The sequence below is a fragment of the Drosophila tropicalis genome, unplaced genomic scaffold (genome assembly GCF_018151085.1).
Source record: "Drosophila tropicalis isolate 14030-0801.00 unplaced genomic scaffold, ASM1815108v1 contig_878, whole genome shotgun sequence".
In the NCBI taxonomy this organism is placed as follows: Eukaryota; Metazoa; Arthropoda; class Insecta; order Diptera; family Drosophilidae; genus Drosophila; species Drosophila tropicalis.
Window position 1 is genome coordinate 17459121 of NW_027173374.1, and position 11484 is coordinate 17470604.

Below are 11484 nucleotides of genomic sequence, written 5' to 3' on the forward strand. Positions count from 1 at the left end.
CACATCGAAATAAATCAATCTCAATCATGCTGAACGTTCGACGTGCTAAAATAGGGGATATTGGCCATATTAGAGATATGATCCAGGAACTGGCAGATTTTGAGAATATGAGCGATGGCCCAAGGCTGAGTCAGTCTGGTAAAATGACAATGACTTTATCTTGTAAATGTAACTAAATTCTTATGACAAAATATGTATGTACATACATATGTATGTATGTATGTATGTATCTGTAGATCTTATTCGAGATGCAGGACTAGATGGTGGACCCGAATACTGTGAGATTTACGTACTTACAAAGGAAAAGTAAGTCAAACAAACGAAACTGACTTGTCAATGTCAATCGGAGATAAATATTTCTGTTCATATAGCATATCGACAGAGTATATTGGCTATGCGATATGTTTCAAATCATATTCGACTTGGAACGGGCGTTGCTTATTTCTTGAAGATATATATGTGAGACCAGAACATCGGCAGCAAGGCGCTGGAAAGCATCTTTTCCTTGCGGTTGCCGCTCGGGCTAAGGAATTGAACTGCTCACGTCTGGATTTCCATGTACTAGAATGGAATCCAGCAAGAAGATTCTACGAAAATTTAGGTGCAGAAGATTTGACTGTCAAAGATAAATGGCATTTTTATCGCCTTGAAGGCGACAAACTAACAAATCTGGTCAACAAATACTTATAATATTCTTTTCTGTTACGCTTTATTTGTTTGTATTGTTATAAATAGTTTGTTAGAATGACTTGTCTTGTTGAATGTTTATTGATCCACACTGATGCTAGCTATAACATGTATTTGCAAACTCTTGGTCGAATTATAAACCTGTCCTGGCGGAAATGGATGCACTTTGGAATGAGCATCGGCTTTAGTCTTGCCACCGGCTGTATATTTTGATAATCGTATACTAGGCATGGGTAGGAATCCAGTGCTCAAAGGCATAACATCGAGAGATATCGAATGACTATCAACGTCTTTCATTGAAACAACTCCTGAAAAATGAAAAGTAATAATATCAATTATCAGTAGGTTTGCTTTTTACCCATGTACTTCATATTGAATAATCTATTAGTTTGCAAAAGTTTAAACTTAAAAGTAACTTACCATTATCTTAAAACTATTTAAATGAGTTTAAATTGTGAGTTTGTGGGTTTATTTGAAATTCTAAATTATAATAACAAATGAATATGCTTACCCGCAGAGCGTCCACAAACAGCCCAAAGATTTTGATCGTTAAGCACTTCATACATCAGGTCCACATAAGGATTCTCATGGATTTTGGTAATTTTAAGATTCATGTTACAAACAGTACGGAGACGACACAGTTCATTGGGCTCTAATTGGCCTTGAAGCTTAAAGAGCGTGGTATAGTCAACCAGGTCAAAGGCACATCCGTAGTTCCTCCAAACGTTCGGCTGGTCCAAGGAAGCATATTGAATTACAAAATGCACTTTAACAATAGGCAACTCCTCTTCTGTTTTAAGAGGCTCCACCTGGATCTCATACAGATAAGTAACCATCAGAGTTTTGTATATTTCCTGAAAGCAACAGCACGGATACCATTACCACTAACGCTACATACAATTTACATATGTCTGTGTGCTTTTACTCTGTACTTACAATAGGCTGTTGATTTTTTGGATTAAGATCTACCAATTTAACTCCGGACACATCGCACTTTACCATGGCTTGTTTTAGCAACAAATGGGCTTCCAGCCCTTTCATAATCACTTGTAAAAACTTTTGCGTGCCGCAGGTATGTAACCGGCAAGTTGCTTCCATAGCCGGTTGAAACTCTATTGGTATTACCAACTCATTCCGCGACCACGGACAGCTGATGGCAATGTGATGTTCATGATGCTTGGTCGTCTTGCGACCAGGCATATCTGTCAGCACTTCCAAAGGAATGCAACGCTCTTCGAACGACTTAAAATGTTTTAGCGGTACTTGAAGAATAGTCTCAAACATTAAATCATTGCACAAATTATTAGTCTCGTCGTTAGACTTCAGTGTCTGCCGTATCCGCAAATTTTTGGAGCATCGCAGTGTAACTTTAGCATCGGCAGGAAATATAAAACTACCACCGGAAACATGAAGCATTATGGGTTGAATTACGCCTGCAATTAAGGTTTTAAATTCCAGAGTTGCACTTGCTGGTTTCGTGCTGACCTCGAAGCTAGGCGGAGAAATAGGCAGTTGTTCAGATAGAAACTCCAGCCTAGACATACAGAGCGAAAGCTAAAAATAAACAATATTTAGTTAGCGAATTTAGGATTTTTTTTCCTGTGTGGCCGTGTTTATCACCTGCTTAAATTGCCAGCTACCCACTCGCATTGCCTTGGCCTTAAGTTCAATGATATTTACACCAGGCTGTAAGGCTGTGTTTTCTGCTTGCACAAAATTGCTGAAATCGGCGTGAAGACTAGGTGAAAGTTTGCGCTTAGTGCTGCTAGTTCGCCGTACACTGTGCTTTGCCTTGGGCGAGTCACAACTAACCGTAGACATATGAAGTTTGTTGTCCTGCTTGTAGCTCAGCTGCAGCGACACCTTTAATTGCGATATGGATTCTTTTGTCGTTGGAGTGGTAATGGAAACTTCCTCAAAAGCTGTTTGAGTCTGCAACTCATAGCAGAGCTTGATGGTTTCTGCTACAATTTCTCTAGGGTAGAAGCTTTCCATTTTTAATTGCACAACCACAAAATCATCCTGAATAATAGGCTTAGGAGTGATCATTTCGACATCCAGGATGCGAAAATGATCTTCAAGTACACAAAAGTTAGCGTTTTCCGTTGATGACTGGGCCGAAAGTGTGGTGTTTAGATTTTTCAATGATTTAAGAAACTCGTCGAAGTAGAAGGTGCGTACTAGAGTCTCAAGCTCTACGCAGCAAGAGATTGAACTACAAGATTTTGTATACGCCAAAGTGTCTCCCATTTTTCGATAGCAATTGGCTAGTTCGAGCAGTGTTTGTGAACTAAGCATTTGCCAATTTTCTGTCTTAAGTTCTCGCAATAAATCGGTAAAAAATCCCACAGCTTTATGGGGTTCATTCATGTGAATACAATAAAACTTTCCTAGATCCAAACCCACCAATCTAGCGGAACGTAATCGAGCTACATGCTTATATGTGCTAATAGCCAACTCGGCCAACTCCAAGTAAAGCTTTTCGAATGCCTGATTTGAGCCTAGGGCCTCTTTTAATTGTTGTGTTGCTGATTTCTTTGGCTTACGATTGGGAGAACGTTCCCTTATTTGAGGATTGGCCTGCAAAAAGTGTTGTTGCTGCTCGAATGGTGAAGTGTCATCGCCAATTCCTGATGACAACTGCACAACTATATGCAGTTGCTCCGATGTAGGCGTAGAACCAGGCAGCAAGCCGCATAATTTGCCTAATTCATACAACTTATCCTTGGCCAGATTCCATATGGGAGCACAATGTTGAAAACATTGCACTGTCACCTCATTCGGTTCCATTGCCTGCTCACAAAGCTGCAGCACCTCCAAAGCGCAGACAAACGACCAACAGGCTAGGGATCCCTCCTGACACTCTACTTTGATATAATCAACTTCCCGCAATGTAGAAAAAAGGAAATTTAATAGACGTTTGGCTATCTCGGGTATATCATTACTGGTGAAAAGAAGTTGAGCCTGACGCTCAAACAAATAATTTCGGAACTCCAAGAGGGAACAGTGAAGGGATTTGTTGCGTAACTTAGATCGCATCTCAAATTTATCTACTCTGCTCAGGTAAATTCCATTAAAAGCATCTAAAGGTTGACGAAAACTATCCGTTTGCTGTACCACGTATTGAGAGAACAATGCGTCCAGTTCATCGTATTGGATTAACGCTTCAGTATGCAACTCCAACTTTTCAAAAATTAATGCCAAATCTTCTTGCAAAAAAAATACTGTCGAAAGTCCCACCCATCAAGATTGCGCCTCTCCCTTTTACTGCGCAAGAGATCTTCATATTTGACAATATTCCTGTTATAGCTTGTAAGCATTAAAAAGCGGATGCGTTGCACCAAACAGCGAAATGATTCTGTTGACTTTTGCTCAAATTTGGCCGGGTTTAGCACAGATATACAGCGATCATCGTTTTTGCTACCAAAATCAAGCCGTATCTTATCCAGCACTGTGGTGCGAGGCAATAGGTTCTTGGTCTTTCGCATATCTAGCGTTTCTACCAACAAAATCATCCAATCCGAAACGCCATAGCTAGTCAGGAGTTTCAGCCAGGCATCAATTTCGTCTTTTATTGTGGCCTTATACGTGTCGATATCCTTTGGGAAAGAAAGGTTAGGTTTTGCCTCGCCTTTTTGTTTTTAAAATTGGAACTTACATTGCATTCTGTTACAAAAATGTGAAGGATCGGATGCTCCAAAATACTCCACTCACCCTGCTTATATTTCTCAAGCACAGTCACGTTAAACTGTTGGGCCTGAGCGTCTAACCGGACCTGTTTGGTGGGACGCTGCCATTCAAAAAAAGACACATTAAAGAAAACGAAAATTCGGAAAACCATAAAACCCACTTGGAATGTACGTCGCCATTCACATTTGTCCAATGGAATAGCATTCAAAATTTGCATTTCCAACGACCGAAAAAGTGGACATGATCCCGCATCTGAGGAAACTTAATAATTAATAAAAATAAGGTGCATTAAATCATTTACTTACAAGTAATTGTGGGTTTTATTAACATTTTATTGAAAACAGCAACATTAATAAATTAAAAAAAAAACAAAGCCCGACAGCGCAAGCAGAAAGACAAAAGATAGCGAAGATAACTGTGCTGGTTTGCACGCTTACGTCAGCAATGACTGATTTTAAACGCTCTGAGAATACATTCCTGACGTCAGTGTCTCAATAACAACCCCGAGATATCTTTTTCTCTTTGAGTCGTGTTGCGAAACAACGTTGCCATATTGTTACCGTTGTTAGCAAAGAAATCAACAAAAGCGAATAAAAATCCTTAAAATAATTAATAAATGCTCCTGCTGTGACAATTAACAAACCAAATCATTGACTTGGCATAATGGAGATGGCTAGAAGCATTTTCGGCCGCGATCATGAAGGGTACGTGGGTCGCGAAGAGCATACGGTAATTATGAGTCAATTGGAAATGGCAACAATTGTTTATCAGGTTAATAAAAATAAATTTCCCTTTGCATTTTAATGGCTTAGCGAAAACTGCACGATCTCACCTCAGCCTGCGAAAAGCCAGATTCTGATATATTGCAATTACCGACAATGATGGAGGAACTAAAAGTCTCCGATGGGCTTCGACCATGTGCGGGAGGCCCTTTCTCAGCCCTTACGCCCTCAATGTGGCCCCAAGACATTTTGGCAAAGCTAACTGACGGTGAAGCAGATCTGGGACCCAACGACCCCGAATATCGTTTCGATGAATTTGGTTTTCGTATGGAAGAGGAGGATGGTCCCGAACAAATATCAAATAAATTGCTTAGCATTCCGTTCATTGAAGACGAACAACAAAAAATGCAGTGGATAGCCCATCTGGAGTTTTCCCACAACAGTGAGGCTGCTGAATTGTGTTGGGAGAGTGAACAAATGCTGCCAAGAACGGAAAAGCTAAGGGCTATGGTACGGGGAGGCATCCCACACACATTGAGGCCAAAAATGTGGTTACACCTATCCGGCGCCTTACATAAGAAGCAAAAGAGTGAGACAAGCTATCAAGATATTGTAAAGGCCTCCAGCAATGATCAATTAATGACATCCAAGCAAATCGAAAAGGATCTGTTACGCATTTTACCCACTAATGCGTGTTTTAGCCATCCAAGCGGCACAGGAATACCACGACTGCGGCGCATTCTCCGGGGCATTGCCTGGCTTTTCCCCGATATTGGCTATTGCCAGGGCACCGGAGTAATTGCAGCTTGTCTGCTACTTTTCATGGAGGAAGAAAACGCATTCTGGATGATGGCAACTATTGTTGAGGACTTGCTTCCAGCCTCGTATTACAGTTCCACTCTACTGGGTATACAAGCGGATCAGCGAGTAATGCAGACTCTAATTGCCAACTACCTGTCCGCTGTTGATGAGTCGTTGAAAGAACACGACATTGAGCTGTCTCTAATAACACTGCATTGGTTTCTTACTCTTTTCGCCAATGTTGTACATATGAAGATTTTAGTACGTATCTGGGATTGGTTCTTTTACGAAGGATCAATTGTCCTATTCCAGTTAACGCTGGGAATGCTTAAGGTCAAGGAACAGGAACTAAAACATTTAGAGAACTCTGCACAGATCTTTAACTCTTTATCGGATATCCCTGGTGAAGTAACTGATGTGGAGGTACTTTTTCGGCAGGCTCTGGAGGTGGGAGGATCCCTTAGTCTAACTGTAATTGAAACTCATCGTCGCCGTCACCTGGCTTATTTGATGGCTGACCAAGGTCATCAGATAGGCAATCCCGAGGATGTACCTAATCTGCCCAAACAGCAGTTGGTACGACGTCAGGTCCGCAAAAGCAAATCGATTTTAGAGGCTTTCCTCTTTCGCAGTGGTGGAGATTCAACAGACGCCACGCAAGAGCTTAAGAACAAAAATATACGACAGACCGAAATTCTGGTGGACTTGCGTGAGGCTATTTTGAAAGTAGGGCGTCATTTTATTACGATTGAGCCAAAACTCGCAGGACACATTCAGTTGACGGCCAACTATGGAAGCGAGTCCCATTCACGTGATCATGAGAATTTTATCAATGTGGCCAGAACTCGGAAACGGCGGGCAAAGGCTCTTCACGATTTCGAACGCCACGATGACGACGAGCTGGGATTTCGACGTAATGATATTATCACCATAATTAGTCAGAAAGACGAGCATTGTTGGGTTGGTGAGTTGAATGGTCTTCGCGGTTGGTTTCCTGCAAAGTTTGTGGAACTCCTTGATGAACGCAGCAAATTATATACATCCGCTGGCGACGATGCTATTTCAGAGACAGTTACCGACCTTGTACGCGGTACTTTAGCGCCAGCTGTTAAAGCATTTCTCGAACACGGAATGCAGCGACCATCATTTCTTGGTGGACCCATTCATCCTTGGCTGTTTATCGAAGAAGCCGCAACAAGAGAAGTTGAAAAGGATTTTGAATCGGTATACAGTCGCCTAGTCTTATGCAAGACGTATCGCCTGGACGAAGATGGAAAAGTATTGACTCCAGAAGAGCTGCTCTACCGTTGTGTTCAGGCCATCAATCAAACCCACGACGATGCACATGCCCAAATGGATGTGAAATTACGTTCTCTTATTTGTTTAGGCCTTAATGAGCAAGTGCTGCATCTCTGGCTGGAGGTCTTGTGTGCCAACCAAGAAGTTGTACAAAAGTGGTATCACTCGTGGAGTTTTATTGATTCACCCGGCTGGGTGCAAATAAAATGTGAACTGCGAATCCTGTCCCAATTCGCTTTCAATTTAAATCCCGACTGGGAACTGCCACCCAAGCGGGGCAAAGAATCGCAGCCACTGAAGGATGGAGTTCGTGACATGTTGGTGAAGCATCATTTGTTCTCCTGGGATCTATAACAAGCAAAACATTCCACCATCTATTTATTTTATGTGTATAGAGTTCCGGCACCCCGAAATTTTGAACAGAAATCCAATACGCAATTGTATCTCAATAGGCAGAGCTGCTCGCTTTTTCTTCACCACTCTGCTTTTCCAAGTGCAATATTTTTAAGCTCTACCACTAACTATGTATGTACTTTGCTAGCAAGTGCATTACAGATTGTTTGAAAATTTTACAAGTTAAACTACAATTGGAATGTACCTTTTTTTTAAATTGAAATCAAATCTATCTTAAAAAGCAAATATTTATAATATATATAGATATATATGTATATGGATCTTATTATATACATACATAATTTATATGTCTTAAATGCATTTTATTAATGTTTAAATATAAATATATATATATATATGCAAAAGTTTTAATTGTTCTTTCTTGGACTTAATTGCAAACTAATCCCAAATAGTCGTCCATCAATGTGCCAATAGCAAACTGCAAAAAAAATTAGCATTTATTAAAATAAAAATATTAAATTCAATTGTTAACTTTACTTACAATGCCGGTGGCATCCACTCGTGTGCCTACAATCTTGAGTCGTATTTTATCCTCCCCAGAAATGACCACGTCTTCATCTTTAGATTTGTAGCAAGGAGGATTGCCATTCGGGCAAAATTGCATGTCAGCAGGGATGGACTATATGTATCAAAAATAAAAAAAAAACTTTTTTTTTGATTTTTTACCGATTTGTTTACTTACATGATGCGAAATAAAACAGGACAACGGCCCAATCTCAGCAAACATTCCAACTTTATTAATTTGTTTGACGACGGCATCCAATACCTCTCCTTTAAATGGGCGAAACACAATCGCCTTGTACTTTACAGGATAAACTACGAATCCCTGTCCAGGCTGAATAACACCCGATCCAATTTGATCTATAGTTGTCACAGCTATAACAAAACCGTATTTTCCCGTACATGTGCCCTCTACTTCCGAGTAAAGCTTTTGCTTCACAGTCTCCAGCAGTTGCGGCCCAAAATACCGTGGATGCAGTAGTATCTCGTGTTCAAGGGATATCTAAATAATAAAAAAATGTAATTCAATGACACACAACCCTATCATCGCCTATGCTTACATGATAAAACATTTTGGACTGTAGTTGTCAAAAATGGTTCACAAAAATGTTTTGTTTTTGTTTACGCAAAACCGCTTGTTTTTATGTAGAGTTGCTTCCAATCACTTATCGATAACAGTAAAAAAAAAACCGCGCTTATTACATACGGCTGATTACTGCATTTTCTTTTTAGTTTTGAAAAATTTAATAAATTATTTTATTTTCTGCACCGAGACAAATATGCTTAGATTCAACCTAATTGTCGCCGTTTGCGAGAATTCAGGAATTGGGCTCAAAGGTGATTTGCCTTGGCGAATTAGGCAAGTTTAACTACCTACAAAACAAACCAACTTTAGATGAATAATACATTTATGTACATACATATGTATGTATGTATTCATATATATATTTAAAGGTCAGAGTTAAAGTATTTTAGCAACACCACTAAACGCCGCCTAGATTCCAGCAAACGCAATGTTGTTATTATGGGCAGAAGAACTTACTTTGGAGTTCCCCCAAGCAAACGCCCCTTACCCGATCGTTTGAATGTAATACTTAGTTCCACACTCAACTCAAATGAGCTGCCCAACGAGGTCCTACTCTTTTCCAACCTCGAGGCCGCTATGCAAGAACTGGACAAACAAACGGATCAAATTGAAAACGTTTGGATTGTAGGCGGTAGCAAAGTCTACGCCGAGTCCATGACATCGCCCCGGTGTCATCGCTTGTATTTAACAAAAATCTATGCTCAATTTGATTGTGATACCTTCTTCCCCAACATACCCGAATGTTTCCGTGAAGTGTCCCCTGATAAAGACACGCCATTGGGCATTCAAGAGGAGAACGGCTTAAAGTATGAGTATAAGGTATTTGAAAAACAACAATAAACTGCAATTGATTTTCCATGTATGTATGTACATATGTATGTCTATTGTTTGTTGTTATGGATGCAGGGTGTCAAGTAAAATCTCATTCCTAAATTGGGTAAAAATCGCCCCATGTGATTAATAAATGTGCCCCAGTGTGTTGTCTACGCAATCGCCGCACTGCGGAAATGGTCTAGGCGACTAGAATTTACGATTGGATCTGGGATATTTTTCCGATTTGTTGGTTTTTCACAATCAGTTTTATTTTATAGCATGTTTAAACATACTTACATACATATGTATTTGTTTTTTTTATAATCACATGTGCATTTGCTACGCTGAATCGATCTAAGATGAATGCTTTTGGGCAAATTTACAGAGTACAATCGTATATGTGTGTGGATGTTTTACGGAATTAAAAACACTTTGGCTAACTATTGCACTACTTGCTCTCTTCGATATCTCTTTCCTTTGAATACTACTGCCTAAATTCATGAACCAAACACCAAATGGAAGGTGGATGTAACGGAGGGGTACACGGTCTTGGTTGTCGTTCTGTGAAACAATCTATAAGTTTTGGTGCTTTGTTATTGGGCTGGTTGCTCCTCTTGTGGCGGTTGTTGTCGTTGTTCTCCTGCTTCTTCTCGCTGTTGATTCGGCAATAAAGGTTGACCCTCACCACCCCAAAGAAATCCACCAGGACGATCCTCGGGAGCGGCTTGATAATTTTGATCAATATGCTCATTAAACAGACGTTTCCTAAAAATGAAGTTGACAAATAAATATTTTGCTTAGAACTTTAAGCTGCACATATTGGTCGTCAACGAAAATGTAAGTAAATTTGTTTAATAGCTACTTACAGAAAATATGGGGTTTTGATCAGCCTATACCCATTGGAAAGTTGCGGATATACATCTTCTAGCACATAGTATATATGGCCCACACCCATGCCGATGATATCCACCCAAACAGTATTTCCCAAGATCATAGAGCAGCAAAGAAGTACCCATGGCAAATAGGGTGCTTGAAAATTTAGCACTCCGAAGAAGTTCATGGGCACTAAGGGATTTCGCCTTGACCACACATACACCAACATCAAAGTGAATGCCTGGCCGAGGAAGAGCAAATTCACAAAAATGCCAAAAAATGTCATCAGCACGCCTCCAAAGATAAACATCATCACGAAATCGGAACTGCGCCCACGAAAGGATCCGTCCTCGAGCATACGGCAATAGCGGTAGGTGAACACCATGTTGAAAAAGAAACTAATCCCAATCGTCCCAAAGTATAAGAATGTGGTCGCCAGCCGCCATATTTGGAATTTCCGCACAATCAACGTCGGATTAAAGTATAACTGGAGTGGCGACACTAAATCCAAGTGCTAAAACGTACAAAACATATTCTTAGTTAGCGGACACGTCATCTCAACTGCATCTCAGAGGTCCCATTTCTTCACTTACCACCGCCAGAGTACAAAGGCAGCAGACCGTCGTGTACACTCTCGTCACGACCGGTATCTCCAAATAGAACTGTCTCAGAGCGTTCATTGGTGCTAAAATATAACATTTCACAAAACAAACTTTTTTAAATAAACAAATGTTTACTCATTTTTTTGTTTTTGGCATAGAGATGGAAAAACTATCTATGGAACTATCGGCATCGACTATCGGGTCCAGCAGTATCGATTCGGCCTACTTTCGATGGTACTAATACCCGATTCCCACTGCCACCATCCACGGTCTCTTAATTATTTCAAATACATGTATGTATGTATGTACATATATGTATGTACATATATGTATGTACATACATGTATTTTGTAACTTCTAACATTTTGAATATTTAAAAACTTTAAGTATCCATGATTTATACATTTGTCTGTCTCAACAAAAACGATCGAACTATTTTTGGTTAAAAGTTACATACATATGTACATATTATGTACATACATACATATGTACTTAG

The 11484-nt window shown here is 40.0% G+C and overlaps 6 protein-coding genes across 6 annotated transcripts; 3 read left to right on the forward strand and 3 right to left on the reverse strand.

The window, feature by feature from the left end:
* Positions 1 to 4: 4 nt before the first annotated feature.
* On the forward strand, positions 5 to 748 carry LOC137585792 (thialysine N-epsilon-acetyltransferase). The gene is made up of 3 exons (XM_068301733.1): positions 5 to 138; positions 237 to 306; positions 372 to 748. The coding sequence occupies exons 1-3, from the start codon at positions 27 to 29 to the stop codon at positions 688 to 690; spliced, it is 501 nt and encodes a 166-aa protein (XP_068157834.1). The 5' UTR covers positions 5 to 26; the 3' UTR covers positions 691 to 748.
* On the reverse strand, positions 682 to 4799 carry SIDL (SIDL trafficking protein particle complex subunit 10). The gene is given in 8 exon segments (XM_068301727.1): positions 682 to 995; positions 1199 to 1541; positions 1624 to 2241; positions 2308 to 3902; positions 3905 to 4286; positions 4346 to 4477; positions 4538 to 4629; positions 4683 to 4799. Coding segments are annotated over 8 exon segments (3417 nt in total). The 5' UTR covers positions 4708 to 4799; the 3' UTR covers positions 682 to 765.
* Positions 4800 to 4910: 111 nt separating this feature from the next.
* LOC137585787 (small G protein signaling modulator 3 homolog) lies at positions 4911 to 7562 on the forward strand. The gene is made up of 2 exons (XM_068301728.1): positions 4911 to 5106; positions 5190 to 7562. The coding sequence occupies exons 1-2, from the start codon at positions 5041 to 5043 to the stop codon at positions 7551 to 7553; spliced, it is 2430 nt and encodes an 809-aa protein (XP_068157829.1). The 5' UTR covers positions 4911 to 5040; the 3' UTR covers positions 7554 to 7562.
* Positions 7563 to 7826: 264 nt separating this feature from the next.
* Polr2G (DNA-directed RNA polymerase II subunit Rpb7) lies at positions 7827 to 8802 on the reverse strand. Its single transcript, XM_068301732.1, has 4 exons — positions 8675 to 8802; positions 8296 to 8616; positions 8095 to 8232; positions 7827 to 8031 (listed from the first exon to the last, which is right to left on the reverse strand). The coding sequence occupies exons 1-4, from the start codon at positions 8684 to 8686 to the stop codon at positions 7981 to 7983; spliced, it is 522 nt and encodes a 173-aa protein (XP_068157833.1). The 5' UTR covers positions 8687 to 8802; the 3' UTR covers positions 7827 to 7980.
* Dhfr (dihydrofolate reductase) lies at positions 8783 to 9562 on the forward strand. Its single transcript, XM_068301731.1, has 2 exons — positions 8783 to 8973; positions 9069 to 9562. The coding sequence occupies exons 1-2, from the start codon at positions 8894 to 8896 to the stop codon at positions 9538 to 9540; spliced, it is 552 nt and encodes a 183-aa protein (XP_068157832.1). The 5' UTR covers positions 8783 to 8893; the 3' UTR covers positions 9541 to 9562.
* A 194-nt stretch (positions 9563 to 9756) lies between these two features.
* Positions 9757 to 11143, reverse strand: Der-2 (Derlin-2). Its single transcript, XM_068301730.1, has 3 exons — positions 10980 to 11143; positions 10380 to 10900; positions 9757 to 10278 (listed from the first exon to the last, which is right to left on the reverse strand). Exons 1-3 carry the CDS (start codon positions 11064 to 11066, stop codon positions 10107 to 10109), a joined length of 780 nt encoding a protein of 259 aa, XP_068157831.1. The 5' UTR covers positions 11067 to 11143; the 3' UTR covers positions 9757 to 10106.
* Between the last annotated feature and the right edge of the window lie 341 nt (positions 11144 to 11484).